Here is a 21,452-nt window from a genome sequence, read left to right as displayed (position 1 = left end):
CATTTAGCCGATAAAAATCATTCAAATGACAATTAAACACAAAACAGGAACCAAACAACTCTTACTTCCTTCCTTGTTTGTAACAGTTAATGGCTATGCTGAAAACTCATTCAACCGATACTCACCAAGGAAATGGAAAGTGTTAACTGCAGATAGGACCCCGTGTCACTATCGACATTTTGAACTTACTATCCATGTACTTTGATTTCTGGCAATAGACTCCCCACAGGTTAATCCTTTTCTACTCTTTTACCCCTCAGTTACACTCACGAATTTCACCCAGGGGTAATATCTGCCAAAATTTTATTAATTTCACCTGGGGACAATATCTACTAAAATTTTATTAATTTCACCTGGGGACAATATCTACTAAAATTTCACTAATTTCACCCGGCGCCAACGTCTGCCTAAATTTAACCAAGGGTGAAGGAGTCAGACAAATATTAGCCCCTGGGGTCTATCTGCAACAATGAAACTACAGGGGTAGTAAGTGCCAAACAACAATACTACAGGGGGTCTATGTGCAATTAATCCAAAATGGACATAGAACAGAAAAAAGTAACCAAACAGTTAAACACCATCAACTATAGAACTCATTTAAGTCCTCATGTCATCACAACACAGAAGCCAAACTGTATGTATACACTTATAACCCCTCCCAAGTCCATTGTAAACTTCAACTATTTAAACCCAGACAGAAAATGTTTAGAGTTGGCATTATTCACTTCCAAACGCCAGGAAAACATTATTCTGAAAATACTGTAACTCAAATTGAGTCCAAAACTATATATAAAAAACCTAAATTTATGCAGAGCGAACACAAATTCGCTTCTCAATGAGAGTCCTGCATGAAGGGCAATCCTTCATCCCTTGCTTCTCATGCAACTCGTTGCATTTCTTGCAAACGACTTGATGCGCACAAGGGAGGAAAACCACCGACATCTCATCGGTCAAGCACATAACACACTCTCGATCTCTTTGCACTTCTTCGGAATCTTCAAACTCCGAGAATTTGGGAAAACTACCGCCTTTGCTTTCCTTTCGTGGGTCCGAGAGGCGAGATGCGTAGCTTCCATCTGGGCCCCATTTGAGAGCAGCGATCTTTGAGGAGTCGACCCTCTGCCTCAGTTGCGAGATCTGCTGCTCGAGCTTCTTGATATTTTCTTTGTGCCTTTGTAAGTCGGTTTCTGCTCTTATTCGCATCTCGTTTTCCTTTGCTCGTCCTGAGACCTCGATCTGTTCACGTTCTTTTCTTCGATTGTTGCGGAGAATAAGTGCTTCTTCCTTTGCTTTTTCTTCATGCTTCCACCTAGCCTGTCAATTTTTTTGCCCGAGGCAGAATGACCAGTAAAAGGAAGGAAAAGAAAAAAAAGATAATCTGATTAACACGAGGTAAGCATATTTTTAGTATATTCTCTGTGCATTTCTTTACTGGAGTTAAGAGAGTCAAAATCCGAAACATGAACCACATATGGCAAGTTTATATTTCCTGTGAAACATACCTGACAAACACTAATGAAGAACAATGATGTTTCTGTAGTGGGGAAACAAATTAAAAAATGTTTGGTTGCAAGAGGACATTATCTTAAAAACACGTTTTGATTCCAAAAACATGATAATAGGAATTTAATGACTCTAAGACAAAGATAAAATCCACTTTACAAAAAATTTTATGTCCTTGTTTCAAAGAAAAGAAAAAGGAATAATTTCACAAATTACATGTGCACTCTTGAGGACATCTTTATTTAATCCATCTCCCGAGGGGAAAAAATCAAAGATTAACACTCAAGGTCACTTACTGAAAAAATGGTACACAAAAACAAGGGATAAAAGTTATTACCTTGTGAACACTTGTCCGGAACCAATGGATCTTGAAAATCATGAGTCATCAATTCAAATAATTTGAAACAAGTTCAGGGAAATACTATTACATATCTAAAAGTTCATCTCTATGTGAAGAGTTGAAGAAAATACTATTACATATATAAAAGTTCATTTCCATGTGAAGCACTGTTTTAAAAAGTCTTTGTCTAGTCCGTCAAGGCGAACGCCTAGGCCTAGGCAGTACCTAGGCCGTCTAACTAGCACCTAACGCGTGGTACCTAAGTTGCCCCTAGGTTTTGGGAGTGTTTAGGGGAGTATTGTCTACTTATGTGGACTGCACCATTTAGGTCTTGATTGTGATTTTCTGTATTGTAGCCTTCACGTCCTCCAACCTTCAGCAAAACATCCTCGACCACCATTTAAATGAAGAAAGAAATCCATCTAGACACCAGTCCGACACTTAAGCTTTCTATAGCATTAACATTTACTATCAATTTTTATAATTAGAAAATAAAAAAGTAAACCTCCTTGGATCCAAGTGACGGGTCCAATGCCTAGGCCTTCTAGCGCTTTATATAACATTGTTAGTTATTATTTTAGCTATTTAGTATTTAAGTATGCATGATTTATTGTGGATCTAAGATTGCTATCTATATTTTTTGTAAATTAATATGAATGTAATATATATTTTATCAATTGTTATAATTAAATAATTTAAAAAATAGCCAAACGTTTAGGCACACGCTTAGGCGTCTAGGCGCTGGCTTAAACGCCTAGTCTGACTAGCGCCTTCTGTAACATTGATGTGAAGCTGAATAGTGAATTTCATGGTTGTCCAAAATTTCTTTGGAAACATAAATGCGTGTTCTTAATCCCCGCTTTAAATTGTTTCCTAACAGGACCCTAAGGGGTCTGTTATTTGATACCTGATTTTTCAGAAGGTGGGTAATGGAAGTATAATCAGAATAATTGGCAAATGAGACAAAAAAAATCATTTAGCAAAGGACACAACAAACAAGTCACATTTTTTCACAACCAAAACGAAAAAGCTAGCTCTTAGTGTTCAAGAGAGGCATATAAAGGAATAAAAAAAAGGAAACACAACCAAAACGAAAAAGCTAGCTCTTAGTGTTCAAGAGAGGCATATAAAGGAATCAAAAAAAGGAAGGATTATGTTATCGATGTAACTTATATATTTGGTTCATGCATCATGCTTTTAGAGTAAGTTATCGCTTTACTTTTCAATTGTCTTACATGTCTGACTAGCCAAGATGAACACAGAGAATGAATAAAAGCATTTAAAACAACCAATAAAATAAAAAATATAAAAGAAGAAGAAGAAGAAGAAGAAGAAGAAGGAAACGACAATGTAGCTCAAAATGCTAATATAATCATATATTTTTGCTAGATTCCAGGTGTAATCTCCTTTCCTAGTCAAGATTCTAACTCAAGAGGTGACAAAATATGGACAAAATTAAAGCAAGCAAACATTTCTAAGAATAGAATTGCTAAGCAAGGTTTAAAGCAAATGCATATTATGTGTTCACATGAATATAATATTTAATAAACAATTACCTCGACTTGATCATACTGCTCCTTAGCTTGTCCAAGCTGCTGCCGAAGTTGAGAGAACTTCTTCTTCTCAATCGCAAGCTCCTCATGAAGTTGCCCTTTCTGCTTCTCCCAAGATTGGATCTTTTTAAGGTTCGTCGCCTCCCTTTCCAAAACTTCTCGACAACTGGCTGCTGACTCAGCAGCCCGAACCTTCGCAGCCTCCATCTCCTTCCTCAGCTCAGAATTCTCCCGTTCAAGTCTCCTAGCATCGGCATTAGCCTTTTCCACCTGAGCACTAGCCTTAGACAATGCAATCTCCATCTCTGCAAGCTTCTTTCTAGTGTTCTCCTCTAAAGTTTGCTTCTCTTTCTTGAGACGAGCAACTTCCTCTTTCTCCTGTCTTAGACTTTGTAACTCAGGTTTGTCTTTGCTCAATCGGCGAGTAGCCTGCATCACCTTCTGATGAGCCCAATCCGACCATTCTTGCAGCTGATCTTGCAATTCTCTTTCACGACGATCTAACTTTTGTAGCATGTCATCCATCTCAGGATCCCAATTTGCATAAGAAAAGCCAGTTTCAAAAACACTGCTTTTTACACTACTGCCACTGCTGCTACTCATAGAAGGCAGAGACAAAGAGAGTTCAGTGCTTGCAGCCGGTACGGGAGTTTTCGGAGTCGCCTCCTTAAATGAGAGATTAAGAGGAGTTGGATCAGCTTTAGGTGAATCACTCCCAACCGCTTTGTTAAGCTTCATTACTGTGTTCTTCTTGGCATTGGAATCAGAGATTGCCTTGTTTTTCTTATCCAAAAGCAAACCACCCAAGCCATTGTGGTTTTTTCCTGCTCTTATAGCTGATTTAGACCCAAACATGCGATAGTTCTTCTCAAAATGAAGTGCTTTCTGACGAAGTATTGAATCCCTCTTCGAACTACCCAAATGGCTTTTCCTACCACTAGTCGACTTTCCTTCGGAACCAGAAGGTTGAGATAAATATAAAGCTGATGTCTCCTCTATTACACAATCCAATGAAGCAATTGCATTTTCTTTAGCCGAAGCAAGAGCAGAAACCTGACCTTGAACATTGATCGATGCTGAGAATCTCCCGCAAGGTAAGCTCGGGATCCCTACTACAGGTGGCATCTCGGCTTCTGACGAGTTTTGAGGATACGGAAACACAAGACTCGGTTTATTAGGACTTGGAGCATTCAATTCATTAGACTCTTGTTGCACATGAGGGGCAATAGAACTAGCTGAAGTTTGTTCACTCCCTATACTAGGCAAAGGATTGCTATCCATAGTACATGCAAGAGTAACATTCATATCATTGCAAAGCAACCTCCACAAAGCATCTCCCCTACTATAATAAGGCCGGAAATCCCTAACAACATGAACCATTTCATTCAACACATTCCTCTCCATCATCTTCAACTCCTCCGAAGGATTCTCCCTCGAAGAAGAATCAACATCCGGTGAGCTCCTCAAATACGCCATTGCATTGTCAACGACATTTGACACCGTATCTTTACAACCATAACAAAGACCGGCACGCAACACAGCATTCGTTGCAATGTCCTCAGTGTAACCATAAGTCATAATTATTTTAATCGCAGTCTTAAATATCATGTCTAGGTTACTTAACACCGTTTCCTCGAGCTGAGCCTCAGCTCCATCAATCCATTCAGCTTCTTGGTACTGCTCTTCAATCTCTTCGAATGTGAGAGCACGGTTTCTACAACAATCACAATAACCCTGTTGGTGATCAAAAGTTCCTGTTTCAGAGGTTTTGCCCATTGGGAACAGCTCATAGTTAGGGTTATCAGATTGTAAAGATGAGAGAAAATTTGGGTCATTGATCGGAGGATCAGCGCGAAATTTTCTCTTGTTTCTACTTCCCTTTTCCTGAACCGAGACTGAGGAAGCTAATGGACTACTTCCTCTAGCAACCATTGTAGCCATTTACACAAAGAATCTAACAATGAGTAGAAACCAATCAAGACATTGATGGATTTGTGTTAACACACAAAACCAATTAAAAAAAATCGTAAAACGGGTATTAGCCAAACCTTAGATTGATTTTGAAATCAGAGAGTTAAGAATCCAAATTCCTGCATCAAAACAGTTAATTCAATCAGAAATAAAACAACCCAGATCGAAAAATTAAAATTGAAATTGACTAAACCGATCAAAATCAAATACCCAGATGCGAAAACTTGAATTAATCATAAAAACGCATCAATCAGAGACGATTATATACGCATGCAAGAGCACCCACAATACAAAATTGGAATAAAAAATGGGTTTTGATTAGAGATCAGAACAGAGGTTAGTTTCATGGGTTGAAAAGATCGAGACCCACCAAAATTGAGCAATTGAAACTGATGGGTTTTGATCGAGCGATCGATATCGATGAGATTGTGAGATAGATCAAAGAATGAGAGGACGGAGGCGGAGAGAAAGAGGCTAATTTTTATTTTTTATTTTCAATGCTGAGAGCGTTTTTGGAATGAGACAACCCCCTTTTTATTTATTTTCTTTTGAGGTTAATTCCCCTTGATATTTTTATTTTTATTTTTTTCTCTCTTTTTTAACTTTGTTTTTCTCTTTACCTCAATTTGGCAAATAAAGACGATGGATATTTTGTGCAATATATATTCTTAAATATAAGAAAAATTCCTTAATGACCCAAAATATGGAACCAATAGAGGGGACAAGTGAGGTGTCCCCCTCCTATTGGATAATGAGTTGGTCATCATTAATGATAGTCAACTCATTATCCAATAGGAGGAGAACATCTCACTTGTCCCCTCTATTGGTCCCATATTTTGGGTCACTGTAGCAACACTCTAAATATAAATACATTCTCAGACTCATCTCACTTCGTACCCACTCATGCACCTATCACTAGCACGCGGTCCCCACTGTTAGGGTTTACAAATTATTATATTAAAAGTTTAATTAAAAATATGTAAAGAGTATTTTGTGTATTTCATGTACAACTATGAATAAAGATATATGGCAAACCAGATAAGATCCATACAGTACTAATATAGTTGATTGTATCGAGTTTGGTAAATATGTGAAATAATGAGTTATCCAATTATAAGTGAGAGAAAGAGATTTTGTGAACTTTTTATGTGACGGTGCAGATCTGACAAATTAAGTGTATCTGGTTAGTTGTGCATGGGAAATAACAAAAGTCGTTAACAAAAGAATAATTTTTCAAAACAGGCCGATTTAACTTTTTATTTTTCAAAATCGACCGTTTATTTTTTTTATTTATCAAAATCGACCCGGTTTTTGTGATTAGCAGGTTAATCACTATCCTAAATAGTCGGGGTTACCAACCCCGACTATTTAGGAGGGTGTTAAACCCTAATTAAAGGCATTAAACCCTAAAAATTAATGTCCTAATTAGTCGGGGTTGGCAACCCCGACTATTTAGGATAGTGATTAGCCTGTTAATCACAAAACCGGGTCGATTTTGATAAATAAATAAAAACGGTCGATTTTGAAAAATAAAAAACTAAATCGGCCTATTTTGAAAAATTATTCTTAACAAAATCATATGAACTTTTTCGCTAACGACAATACGCTACGTATCCAATAGACCGACTGTATCAGATTAGTTGAACGGGACATAACAAGTGTCTTGGGATTTGCGAGTTTTTCAGATAACGATAGTACAGTACAGTACATATCTGACAAACTTAGTCATTGATGATCACTTGATTGAGCTACATTGTGGATGATCCGCTCCGTTGAACTTGATATATATATATATATATATTATATATATATATATATTATATATATATATATATATATATATATATATATATATATATATATATATATATACACACACACACACACTGGAGAAGAGCTGACAGGGCTTTTCCCCGTGAGCTGCCAACTCTCTGACATGTGACCCACATCGATGTGACTCACATGTCATAGAGCTGTTAGCTCACGGGGGAGAAAGATACAGCTCTTCTCATTTTTCCCGGGGGAGAAGAGATACCAGCTCTTCTCCATTTTTCTAATATATATATATATATATATATATATATATATATATATATATATAATATATATATATAATATATATATATATAGAGAGAGAGAGAGAGAGAGAAGAGAGAGATAAGTGGGGGAATTTTAGCAATGTTTCACTTTATGTGTTTGTGGAATATCCTTTATTCTATAGCTACATGTAAAACTTGCACTACATAATAATACCATTATATTACTTTCATTAAATTTTTATTGTAATCTAATTTACCCTTGAAATGGACTCAGATTCCAGGTCCATGGGAGGGTGTGAATGTCATAATGAATTAAGTGTAATAAGTAACATGTCATCCCAAAAGAATAGAGATCTTATAATAATCATCCCTATAGAAATGGAGTGATTCGCACTTTAAGCAGAATGGGTAAATTTTTCAAGTTAAACTCTCTAACTTTAAACTCTCTAACTATATGTGGATAGTGTAGATCATTTCTACAATTAGGAGGTTTTGATAAAATCTCTCTTCATCCTAAAAAGTGGTGGATTAATGGTTTTTGTTGATTATTTATTTTTGTTTTTCCCTTTCACATTTTCCTTGCCTCCATTTCATACTCCCTTTAAAAATACGAGTTCATGAAAATCTTTCGATGGTCAATATTACCACTAACTTTTTTTAATATTACATTGTTATCATAATCTATTCTAATTATCCTATCTTCTTTGAATTGGTAATTAAATGATTTAAAATTTTGAAAACCATCTGATTTACAAAAAAATCATAAAAAACGACCTCTTCTAAAAATAATTGTCAAAACCGACCTAGTTTCAACCGTAGGGCTGAAACTGCGTGGTTTTGACGAAAAAAACTATGAAACTTTACAGGACTTGAAGTCCCGTGAAGTTTAGCAGTTTTTTTTAATAACGATGTTAATCTATTAACATTAGGCATTGCTAAACTTCACGAGACTTGAAGTCCCGTGAAATTTCATAATTTTTTTTATCAAAACCGACCCAGTTTCAGCCCGACGGCTGAAACTAGGTCGGTTTTGACAATATTTTTAGAAGAGATCGTTTTTTGTGTTTTTTTGTAAATCGGATGGTTTTCAAAATTTCTCATTTATTCTATTTTTAATGAGACTTAGCATGTTATTGGATAAAGCAGACACGCTTAATATAATTCAAATTCTTTACTTAAAAATCTAAAAAATATATGCTAGCCAATACCTAAAAATTTTTAGACTTTGTAAAAAATATCCTCTAATTTTTTTAATTATAAAAACACCCTTACAAATTCAAAATTTTATTAAATCATCTTAAAAATTATAAATTTTACTTTTTTAATTTAGTGAGAAATCTAAAAACTATATGGTAGCTAGAAACTGAAAGTTTTTTATTTTGGAGAAAATATATTGTAAGTTTTAAAAATTACAGAAACGCCCTAAAAATTTAAAATTTATAGAAAACACCTTGGAAATTTTAAACCTATAAACACACCAAAAACCTACAAATAACACAAACAACTCCAAAAATTTATGAAATTTGTAATAAACACTAAACGTTTTACAAATTATAAAATAAAATCGTCAAAATTGTAAAATTTATAAAAATCCTGATAATTTCTAACCTAATAATATATTGAAAATATAGGAATAACAAATACCCCTACATAATTTATATAATTTATAGTAAACAATCCTTAAAGTTTAAAAAATTACAAACAAACCCTAAAAATTCAATTTTTACAAAAAATCACCCTAAATTAAAAACATAGGAATTATAAATAGTCTATAAACAATTTACAATCTATAAAAAAGCCTATAAGTTTAAAAAATTGCAAAACCCCCCTAAAATTCATAATTTATAAAAAAAAAACATGAGAAGTTCTAACCTATAGACACTAAAATGAATATGTAAAACTAAAAATAACCCCTAGAAAATTAAAATTTATAAAAAATATCATACTCCCTTTAAAAGTATAGGTTTAGGAAAACTTTTTATGGTCATAATTACCCATAACTTTTTTGGGAAAAAACATAACTAACTAAAAATCTATTAAATTTGAAATTAAAAAAAACCATTAAAGTTTAGTACATTGCAAACTACCCCTCCAAAGTTTGAAATTTTTTAATGATTTTTTATAATTTATTGATTTCAATGTAATATTTAATAGTTTTGTGTATTTGCAAATTACAAAATTTTAGATTTTATTCATAATTTTTAAAAATTTTAAGGGTATTTCTTTTGTAGTTTTCTAAATTTTTATTGTGTTTGTAGTGTAATGCATAGATACGTTAATTAATGATGATTTTGAAGAGTAAGTCGTTCTTAAGATGTATTAAACCATAGTTAAGTGTGCACCTTACTAATCCTAGGCAGTATAGTTTATATATGTAAAAAAATTTAGACAATCTATATAGTGGCTAAAAGGATTTTTACTTTAATGTACTATTTTTTATAAATTATATTTAATGTGAACCCATCAGATCATTTTCATTATGGTCATCAGAATTTTAATATGTTTTATTGATTGACTATATATGTATGTAGACCATATATTACTTTACTTTCTTACATAAATTATTAAGCGCCAAATATTAGTTTATGTGAGAAAGTAAAGTAATATATGCTCTAATAACGTTTATTTATTTATCTACAGGATAATACAATCTTGTTATAGCCATTTTAGTGATGAAAAATAATCTCCAATCAATGGCGAACAAGTATCCCACATTATGTGAAATCGGGTCAGCACTTCAAGATAACGTAAGGCTCAATTCAGTCGACTCGACACGCTGACATCTTGCGAGGACGACTCAAAAAGTGTTACATGTCGATGACTCGAAAGGCGTTACGTGTCGACGACTCGAAAGGTGTTATGTGTCGACCCTTGGTGACTGCTTAATCACTCCACTCGACCAACTAATCGGTCGTCACCTTACGAGGGCGACTCAAAAGGTGGTACCTCTCAACCACTGGATGAGTAGAAAGGCGACGAAATACATCAAGCTTCGAGCCCCCTCTCATGCATTGGCGACTAATCACCTCATAATAAATGCCATTAAATGCATTATGGGTGTCATCATTCCTCTGCCCCTAATAGTCTTTATGACACATCAGACCATGTCGGCATGACACACCTCCAATCACTTTGCATTAAGGGGCTGTTTGGTTCGTTTCCTTGATATAGAGAAATGCAATTCCACGTAAAGAAACACAAGTTTTGAGTTTTCTAAACTTTTCTAAGAAATAGATTGTTTTGCTTTGGTTCGCACATAAAAAATGATGGGAAACCAATGTATTTATTTTTCTTGTGTTTGGTTCGCATAGAAAAAAAAAGAAAAACTTTTGTAAACAAAGTAGAGAAGGGAAAAAAATCTGACGTGGCAGAGTTTTCATCAATTTCACTTGGTTGGGGAAGGAAATCGGAGAGGGAAAAAAAATCTTAGTTGGCGGCGATTTCAGCAGAGTTTTTCCTCTTCCATTCGAGCGAACCAAAGCGGCACAAAGAAATGGACGGAAACAAAAATGCTGATGTGGATGGCTAAAAATCTGATGTGGAGGGGTTTTCTGAGTTTTCCACCCCTTATAATAGCGAACCAAACAGCCCCTAAATACTAAAGTGACCTCTCTTACACTCGTCGGCCGACACATGTAAAGAAGAGGCTGACGTGGTCGTCATCTCATACTCAGTCAAAGTTACCATTATAACCTTCTACCACCACTATAAATAGGGATACTATTTTTAATAATAAGGTAATATCTTTACCACTACTCACTGTGCTTAAAAACTACTGCAGTTTATTTTACTTCTCCACTCAAGCAAATCACTAACTTGATCATCGAAGGAACAATGGAGGAACCCAACCCCACCCTCTTACGATTTGTTGCTTGTGTAGAGAAGAGCAACTTACTCCAGAACCAGACATTCGGAGGGTTAGAGGACCTCCCAAAACTCAATTCTTCCATTTGACTGTTTAATATCAGACATCAACAAATCTCAATTCCTATTTTTTGCTTGAGATTTATTCCATAGTTATGTGTATCAAATTATTAACTAAATTAATAATTATTTATGCTTAAATTAGGATGATTGTAGTTGGTCACTCACTATAGAATTTTCATGAAGATATATAATTTACTTTCTATAGCTATTTGCACTGTTCATGTATATTTTATAAATTAGTTGTTAATTAGACATATTAAATTACTTTTTCTTTGTAGAAATTTCTTCTTTGACTTTTAGATGTGTAATCACTATATCACTATTCTAGCGTAAAAATGACCTCACTCTAAATGACTTTAAGCCAATGATTGAGTTGAACTGAAATATATACTAATGCTACTATGTGTATATATTTTTTTTAAAAATAATGTCAACACTTTTTAAACAGAAGAGAATATTCTAACCTCTGACATTATAAAAACTAAATATATCTAGTTGAGTGATTAGCAAAAGAGGACTTACATCAGAAAAGCGTGAATAATAAGATAAAGAGAAAGGTAATGACATTGTCAACAGTATTACCAATAGCAAACTACAATGTAAAGTTAACTTATTTTCTTAAGCTAAACTACTAGCTATAAGCATCGGCGTTTCCACAATTATACTTTATAATTTATTAGAAAGGGTCATATAATCTTATATAATAAAATTGATTTAATATTGAATACTAATATCGTTGTAGTAATATCATTACTAGGAAAAATTCTTCATGAACCAGTATGTTCTTTACATTATATAAGCTATGCACTCCAAATTCTTGTGTCTTTTATGGAGTTAAAGAATTTGAATACGAGCCTCTAACATTTTTCTCTCACAACAACAAAATTCACTTAGCAGACGTGGATATTCTTAATGAGTTATATGTCCCATATATAATACAATTGCTTAGGCAAGTGAGTTATGATAGTATTTTTAATTCACATCGTTTGGGCCAAGATTTTGATAAGGACCTTGCATCAAAGAAAAAAATGTATATTTAGAGCACATGACAAAATATATCATAATCTTCCTGCTCTAATTTTGCAAGAAAATAATTCTCCGTACTTTCATTTTTACTTCTATGATATAGAGAATGGGCTATCAAATTAAATAAGAATATTAGATAATTTAAATATGAGTGAAACAATAACTAAAAGTTAATGTGAATATGAGTCAAACCACAAGTAAAAGTTTAATGGTCATGTTACAAGTAAATTCATATGCGAAATTCCTTCGCGAATTGAATAATCACCCAGCTTTTGAAGACTTCAAGATACTAATAAACAGAAATATTATACTAGATTAATGTGTTTATAACTCATAAATAATAGATCACGTGGCCACAGAGTGGGTTGAAGAAAACAATGACGATATTTTATTTGAGAGAGAGATTATTGAGTTGATGATCAACCCCACAAAAAACTTTGTTTTCTTTTTTATTTTTATTCTATTTTATCAATTTATATAATCATAGTATTCAACCGCGTGCATTGCACGTGCATCTCAACTAATGGATAAAAAAGGAGGAGATAGATAGCTGTGGCCTTCCCTATACGTGAGACAATTGGTATTAGGTGTGTATAATACCTTGATACCGAAAATACTTCTCCCACCCATCTCTGTCCACACCCACTCATTGTCGATCCCACTCCTATGGCTTATTAATAGATTTATCAAACATTATACCATATATATATTTGATCCACACTCCTATGGTTTATACATCTAGTGGCCTAGAAATGAATGGTATGTAACGATCTAAAATGCTCGCTCTTTTGAGTTGCTTGAATTATAGGATAAAAAATCTCAAGACACATGATATATATTTGATCCACACTCATTTGATGATATGTAGATCATAATATACGGTGTTGATCATTAATATCAACGCTCAAACATATGCTTTTATAGGTGGGTGTAACTAGGTTAGTTACACCCCCCCCCCCCCCAAACACACACACAGATATACATACTTATATACTCCTTATAAAAGTATGAGTTTAGAAAAAACTTTTTATTGACAAAAATAACTTTCATCCTTTTAAATATTACATTGGTATCCTATCCTAACTAAATAGATAACAATAATGAGAAATTATGGCAAAAATATTTAAATATGTGGTAATTTTATCTTAATGAGAAATTACAGTAGAAATATATAAATATGTAGTAATTTTAGATAAAAGATAGAGAATTAATAAGAATTTATTTTTATCTTTAAATTTAATTATATATTGCAATTAGTAAAGAGATGAATAGTTGTTATTCAATCCTAATATCTTTTAGTTAGGAAATATTAGTTTTTATCTTTAAATTTAATTATCTATAATAATTAGCAAAGACAAGAAAAACTATTATCTTACCCTAATATTTTTAGACTATAACATCATCATAAGATAAGGATTTGATAATTAGGATTTATTTTTATCTTTAAATTTTATTTAATAATCAGTAAAGAGACAAAGTTTTCAAATATTAAAGGCCTAAGGGGTATGTATGTAGAAACCCCAACTTCATTTTTTTTATTCAGCCAAATAATTTTTAATTGGAAGAAAACATTCTGGGTTCAGACTCTAAAATGAATAAACTTCCCATCGTGAGCCAATATTAAATTACATTTAGGCCCATCTAGAATTATAAGTAATTACAGACATCCATTTTAATACATACTCTTTTAAAAACTCAAATTGTATCAATTATACAAGTGTCGTGCCCATGTTCATATGTGGATGTTTATAATTTTTAGGGTTTTGTATGTACTTTCTAGACTTTTGAGGTGTTTGTTTATACTACTCAAATTTTAAAAGAGGTTGGTTGTCTGTAATTTTTGACTTTTGCATGGAGCTACTTGTAACATTCAAACTTTTTAGATCATTATTTGCAATTTTTGAATTTTATGGTTGGCTTACAATTGTAAAACTTTTCAAGAGGTTTGTTTGTAATTTTAGATTTTAGAGGGATTATTTGTAAATCTCATATTTTTAGGATCTTGTTTGTAGTTTTTAAATTTGTTTGGGTTTGTCTATTTTAGTGATGAAAAATAATCTCCAATCAATGGCGGACAAGTGTCCCACATTATGCGTAATCAAGTCAGCGCTACAAGATATCCAAAGGCCTAATTCGGTCGACTTAATACGCAGACATCTTGCGAGGACAACTCGAAAGGCGTCACATGTCAACCCCTGGCTATGTCGACTGCTTAATCACCCCAATCGACTAAGCGGTCGACATATTGCGAAGGTGACTCAAAAGACGGTACTTCCCGACCACCTGACGAGTAAAAAGATGACAAAATACCTCGAGCCTCAAGCCCCCTCTTGCGTACTGACAACTAATCACCTCGTAATAAATGTTATTAAATGCATTATAGGTGCCATCATTACTCTACCTCCAATAGTCTTTAAGACACATCAGACCACATCAGCACTGCACACTCCCAATCACTTCGTATAAATACCAAAGTGACCACTCCTCCACTCTTCGACGAACACTTGTCAAGCAGAGGGTGATGAGGTTGTCATCTCATACTCGGCTGAAGTTATCAGTCTACCCTTCTACCACCACTATAAATAGGGTACTATTTTCAACAATAGGGTAAGATCTTTATTTCTACACATTGTAGTTACGAAGTACGACAGTTTATTTTACTTCTCCACTAAAGCAAATCACTGACTTGACCATCAGAGGAACAACCGGGGAACCCAACCCCGTCCTCTTACGATTTGCTACTTGTCCAGGGAAGATCAGCTTGCTCTAGAACTACACATTCGAATGGTTAGAGAACATCCGTCAACTTAATCACTCATTTCATTTTACTATTTGATATCAGACATCAACACTATTATTTCATGGATTAATTTCTAAATAAGAATGATTTTAGAGATATCATACTCGCTTTAAAAAGTTTTAGTTTGAGAAAAGTTTTCCATTGTCAATATCATGCTTAACTTTTTCAAATATTACATTTTATAATCCTAATCTATCCTAATTATGTAAACTATAACTTTAAATATTCATATTACCCCACATGAACAGTTTCAAACTTCAAACCTAATCATCCCAATCTCTTGTGAACAAATATCCAAACCTGCAAAATGATATCTAAAAATTTAAAATTTATAAAAACTTCCTAAAAGTTACAAACCTACAAACAAACACCAAAAATCTAGGAGTAAAAAACAGCACGTTGAAAATTTTTAAGTTTACCAAAAATATCCTAAATGTTTTGTAAATTGTAAAAAACCTCAAATATTCAAAATATACAAAAAAACCCTCAGAATTTCAAGCCTATTAGCAAACTGATCCAAATTATGAACAGCCCCCTAAATTATTTTAAATTTGTAAAAAATATCTAGAGAGTTTTAAAATATGTAAAGTAACCCTCAAAATTGAATATTGATAAAGACCACCCAGATAATTTTGAACCTAATAGTATATAGGAATTACAAATAGTTTCATGATTAGCAACAAACACTCAGAAAGTTTCAAAAATTATAAAAAATCCTCAAAAATAAAAATTCACTAAGAAACGCTCTGCTAATTTTAAACCTAATGAAAGACTTGAAAATATAGAAATTACAAATAGGCCCCCAAAATTTTAGAATATGTGAAAAATATTATAAATGTTTCAAAAACTATAAAAAATATCCTAAAATTAAAATTTTATAAAAAAGTACTTTAAAAAAAATCAAAGATACAAAATGGTACTTTGAAAATCTATAAATCTAAAATTTCCAAAAAAACAAAACCCCTAAAAGTTTATAAAATTGAAAAAAAAACACTTTAAGAATTAATGTTTGAAAGTCTTAAAACTTTCAGCGTGTATTTGTAATTTTTCGAATTTCTAGGACATTTTCTATAATTTTTAAAACTTTTGATAAGATTTTTTTTGTAGTTTTCTAAACTTTCAGTGTGTTTTTAATGTAGTACATAGATATGTTAAGCAATGATAAAGAACTTTAAGAGAAAATAGTTCCTAAAAGGCCATAGTTATGAGAATATGCACATCAATTATTCTAGACAATAATTTATGTTACAAAAAGTTTCAGATAATCTATATAGTAGTTTTGTCTTATGTGGAGATGGATTCACTTAACAAGTTTAAAGAAGTAAACCAGTTAAACGACTCACAATATGTAGAAAACACTTTGAAAATTTTAAAAATTGCAAAAAGAATACTCAAAATTTATAAAAAAAGAATTTCAAACCTACAAACAAAATATTAAAAATATAGAAATTATAAATAACCCCCCAAAAATTTAGAATTTATAGAAAACATACTAAAATTAAAAAATATAAAAAACACCCGAAATCTTTTAAATTTCACAAAAAATTAAGGATATGAAAAGTATGTTGAAAATCTATAAATTTGAAATTTGCAAAAAAAATGTGAAAGGTTAGAAGTTAACAAAACAACGCTGCAAAATTTAAACTTTTTCGTGGGAATTTTTGTAATACCTTGATTTTCCTTGTAATATTTGAAAGTTTTTGAAATTTCCAAACTATATTTGTACATATTTCTCCTATTTTCAAAAAAAATTCAAAACTCTTGAGGATTTTTTTGTAGATTTATAAAATTTTAGGGTGGCTTCAGTGTACTGCATAGATATCAAGCAATGATAAAAATACCTAAGAATATGTGCTTTTTAAGATGCATTAGGCCATGATTATGAAAGTACGCACATCCATAACCATGTCGAGTTCCTCATATTTTGCAACCGGGTTATAATAAGCACATTAAGTCAAAAGTAATATTCAAAATATTTAACAACATATAACACACGTGCATCTTAACTAGTATAATTAAATATATGAAGTATACATAGTGTACTTTATCCTTTCTTTGTATATAAAGAGAAATTTATGAAACTTCTAAAGACAGAAAATTGACATGTGTCATAATATTGTAGCTGTCTAAAAATTATTACAGATAGCTGATCATCATCAAACACCGATGATGGAAGTTATAATTTGATGACTTCCAGAAGGCTACAATTTGAAAACTTTTACATAGATCGATAAAGGTTATAATCTGACGACCTTCACAACAACCGATGAAAGCTCCAATTCAACAGCCTTCACAATCAATATCGGGAGTTACAATCTGATAACTCTCATATTTTCAAGGAGCCAAAACGAATGTTACAAGATAAAAATCTTTGCAACACTCTAGCAAAAGAGATTACAAATTGACGGTCTCTTCAAATCAAAACGCAGATATCTTTCAAACTGTAAGGAATTTGGCAAAACGGACGGGAACAAACGGAACCCTTTGGGTCGGTTTGGTCAGCTCCGTCTTGTCGAGATAGTCGATTTTCATATGTAATTCGTTCAATTCCGACTTACGGGGTTGAAAGTTATGACATGTTCTTCGCAACAAGTTATGTTCTGAAGTTCCTCTGCAAGACTAGACTTCGCATTAACATTTGACTTCGCCTGAAGCTCGCCAGGCTAGACTCTGCGCTCCAGAGTCAAAATGATGTAACCACTGCATAATCTAGCTACAAACGCAGCTCAAACCCACTTGAAGGAGACCATCATGGTCCACGAGAGACCACCAAAATATGAAGAGGTGATATGAGAAAAGATGAATAGGAACGCCTGTGGGGTGATCAGGTCATGTTTGGAACATGAGCTGAAGTATGATGTGATTGGGGTGACGTCTGTAATGAAGATGTTAGAAATTCTCAATAATAAGTACCTTACGAAGAGTGTTAAGAACCGGTTGCACTTGCTGCGTAGGTTATTTAGATTTCAGATGTCCCGAGGCACCTCGCTAGCGGCTTATGTGAACAACTATACGAAGTTGTTGTCGGACTTGGCGAATGTTGATGAGAAGATTTCGGATGAGTGCAATGCTATTATCTTATTGGGCTCCTTACCGGATGAGGAGTATGATACCTTTGTGCTCACTTTGTTGAGCGGAAGATTTTCTATCAGCTATAGTGAAGTTACTAATGCATTGACGAATTATGATTTGAGGAGGAAGGATAAGGAGACTTCCCGTGCTAGTACTTCAGGCGAGGCCTTGTCGACGAGAGGTAGAAGCCTTCCCGTGCTAGTACTTCAGGCGAGGCCTTGTCGACGAGAGGTAGAAGCCCATATCCGAAAGGTGGTAACAGAGTAAGGTCAAAGTCTAGAGGTCGTCACCAGTTAGCAAAGAACCAATATGCATTCTACAATGAGCAGGGACATTGGAAGAGAGACTATCCGAAGCTCAAGGAGAAGGAGAATAGTAAGAAAAAGGGCCCGAAGGCTAATGAGGTGAACGTTGTAAAAGGCGATGATTCCAATGATTGGAGCTTTTCTCTATTGATTACTCCGAAGATGAACCACTTGGATGCATCAGATTGGATGCTTTATTCCGATGCTACCTATCATGTGACCCCTATGCGAGATTGGTTTGTATCTTTTGAGAAGCTCGATGGGGGGAGTTGTAGTCATGGGAAATGATCAATCCTGTGGTATTTGTGGGATATGTACCATGAGGATTCGGATGCACGATGGAGTAGTCCGTAAATTAAAGTAGGTGAGATTCGTTCCTCAGCTGAAGAAGAATCTTATCTCAGTTAGAACTTTGAAGGCAAAGGGATTCAAGGTGACCTTTGAAGACGCTGTAGCAAAGGTTACTAAGAGATCTTTGGTGGTGATGAAGGGAGTCCGCAGTCAAAATTTATACTATCTGAAGGGGAGCATTGAGATTGACCAGGTTGCTTCGGCTATTTCAGAGGCGGCCATGAGCAGGCTTTGGCATTACAGGTTAGGGCACACAGGCGAGAAGTCACTGCAGGCGCTGTAAAAGCAAGGGCTATTGAAGGGAGCCAAGAGTGGTAAAGTGGAGTTCTGTGAGAACTGTGTACTTGGAAAAAAGACGAAGGTGAAGTTCGAGACTGCTATTCATAGGATGAGGGGCATCCTGGACTACGTACACACAGACATTTGGGTTCCCACCAAGACTGCATCACTCGGTGGTCGACAATTGTTCATCATGTTCGTTGATGACTATTCTAGGTGATGTTGGGTGTACACCATGACGAAGAAGAGTGAAGTCCTAGATTTGTTTGTGGAGTGGAAGAAGAGACCATGACGAAGAAGAGTGAAGTCCTAGATTTGTTTGTGGAGTGGAAGAAGAGATTGGAACTGCAGACTGTGAGAAAGATCAAGACGAAGTCCTAGATTTGTTTGTGGAGTGGAAGAAGAGATTGGAACTGCAGACTGTGAGAAAGATCAAGACGTTACGATCCGACAACGGTGGTGAGTACACATCAGACCCCTTTCAGCAACTATGTCGAGACGATGGCATAGAGAGATACTTCACGATTAGTCATACACCATAGCAGAATGGGGCGGTAGAAAGGCTTAATCAGTCTTTACTGGAGAAGGTCCGCTGCTTATTGTCGCAAAGTGGTTTGGAGAAGATTTTTTGGGCTTAGGCACTTACATATGTGAACCACCTCATTAATAAACTGTCTTCATCTGTGATTGAGGGGAAAACTCCTATGGAAAAGTGGTCGGGAGAGCCAGCACATGATTATGACTAGCTCAAAGTATTCGGATGCCCTGCATTTTATCATGTGAGAACAAATAAATTGGAACCTCGAGCTAGGAAGGTCATATTTGTAGGATTCAAACGCGGTGTTAAGGGATACAAGCTTTGGGATCCAGTTGATAGGAAGATTGTGCTGAGTAGTGACGTCACATTTGATGAGGCTTCTATCTTGAAGTTTTCAGCTCTCATCAGGTGGAGAGCGACCCGACGGAGGAGATATCGCAGATGGTAGAGATCGATGCAACTCCATATTATCTAGATGGTACAGTATCCATTAGAGTGCCGACTGAGGTGACGCCAGGCAAGCACAATGGTGACACGGAGGATACGGGTATTGATGTACAGGATCAGGGACCGACGGCTTAGGTTCAGGATTCTATTGCGGTTCGGAGACAGGGGAGAGACATACGGTTGCCAGCACGGTATGCCGACACAGTTGCGTATGCACTTCCGGTGGAGAGTATCGATGAGATGGTGCCTACTACATTTAGAGAGGCCGAGCAGAGTTCGGAGGCTGATTCGTGGCAGGTAGCTATGCAGGAGGAGATGGAGTCTCTTCATAAGAACGATACATGGGAGCTGGTTAAGCTTCCAAAGGAGCGGACGGTAATTGGTTACAAGTGGGTATACACGAAGAAGGAGGGCATTGAGGGCACTCCATTGAGGTTCAAAGCTAGGTTGGTTGTGAAGGGCTATGCACAGGAGGAAGGTATTGACTATAATGAGGTTTTCTCTCCGGTGGTGAAACACTCTTCGATTCGGATTTTGCTAGCTTTGGTGGCACAATATGGTTTGGAGTTGGATCAATTGGATATGAAGACGGTATTTCTTTATGGTGATCTTGATGAAGAAATATATATGACTCAGTCATTAGGATTCCGAGCTACATGGAAGGAAAAAATGGTTTGCAGGTTGAAGAAATCGCTATACGGTTTGAAGCAGTCTCCTTGACAGTGGTATAGGCGATTCGATAGTTTTATGATTGTTCATTCATACACTCGGAGCCAGTTTGATCCTTGCGTATATTTTCGCAAGTTGAAAGAAGGTGCGTACATCTATTTATTACTTTATATCGATGGCATGTTGGTTACCTCTATTTCCAGATATGCTATAGATGAGTTGAAGGCACAGCTTTCAAAGGAGTTTGAGATGAAGGATTTAGGTGAGGCGAAGCGTATTTTAGGGATGGAGATCAATAGAGATAATAAGAAGAGCAGAATTTGTTTGATACAGGTGGCTTATTTGAAGAATGTTCTACAGCGATTTCATGTTAGCATGGATACGAAGCCAGTTAGTGTACCATTAGGAGCCCATTTGAAGCTTTCAGCTGATCTTTCACCGAAGTCAGTTGAAGATTAAGAGTTGACATCGAAGACTCCATATGCGAGCACGGTTGGGAACTTGATGTACGCGATGGTATGTACGAGGCCAGATTTGTCACAGGCAGTGAGTATGGTTTCGAGATACATGCACGATCTAAGAGTGGGTCATTGGGACGCCGTGAGATGGATTTTGAGGTACATTCGAGGTAC

General features: G+C 34.9%; 1 protein-coding gene across 1 annotated transcript; it reads right to left on the bottom strand.

The window, feature by feature from the left end:
- Window positions 586-5,884, bottom strand: LOC109831720 (putative E3 ubiquitin-protein ligase RF298). Its single transcript, XM_020399111.1, has 4 exons — window positions 5,738-5,884; window positions 5,445-5,486; window positions 3,400-5,350; window positions 586-1,314 (listed from the first exon to the last, which is right to left on the bottom strand). Exons 3-4 carry the CDS (start codon window positions 5,335-5,337, stop codon window positions 805-807), a joined length of 2,448 nt encoding a protein of 815 aa, XP_020254700.1. The 5' UTR covers window positions 5,338-5,350; window positions 5,445-5,486; window positions 5,738-5,884; the 3' UTR covers window positions 586-804.

The sequence above is a fragment of the Asparagus officinalis genome, chromosome 2 (genome assembly GCF_001876935.1).
Source record: "Asparagus officinalis chromosome 2, Aspof.V1, whole genome shotgun sequence".
NCBI classification, from domain to species: domain Eukaryota; kingdom Viridiplantae; phylum Streptophyta; class Magnoliopsida; order Asparagales; family Asparagaceae; genus Asparagus; species Asparagus officinalis.
Note: the sequence above shows the minus strand (reverse complement) of the source record. Positions and strands in the feature narration are given on the sequence as shown.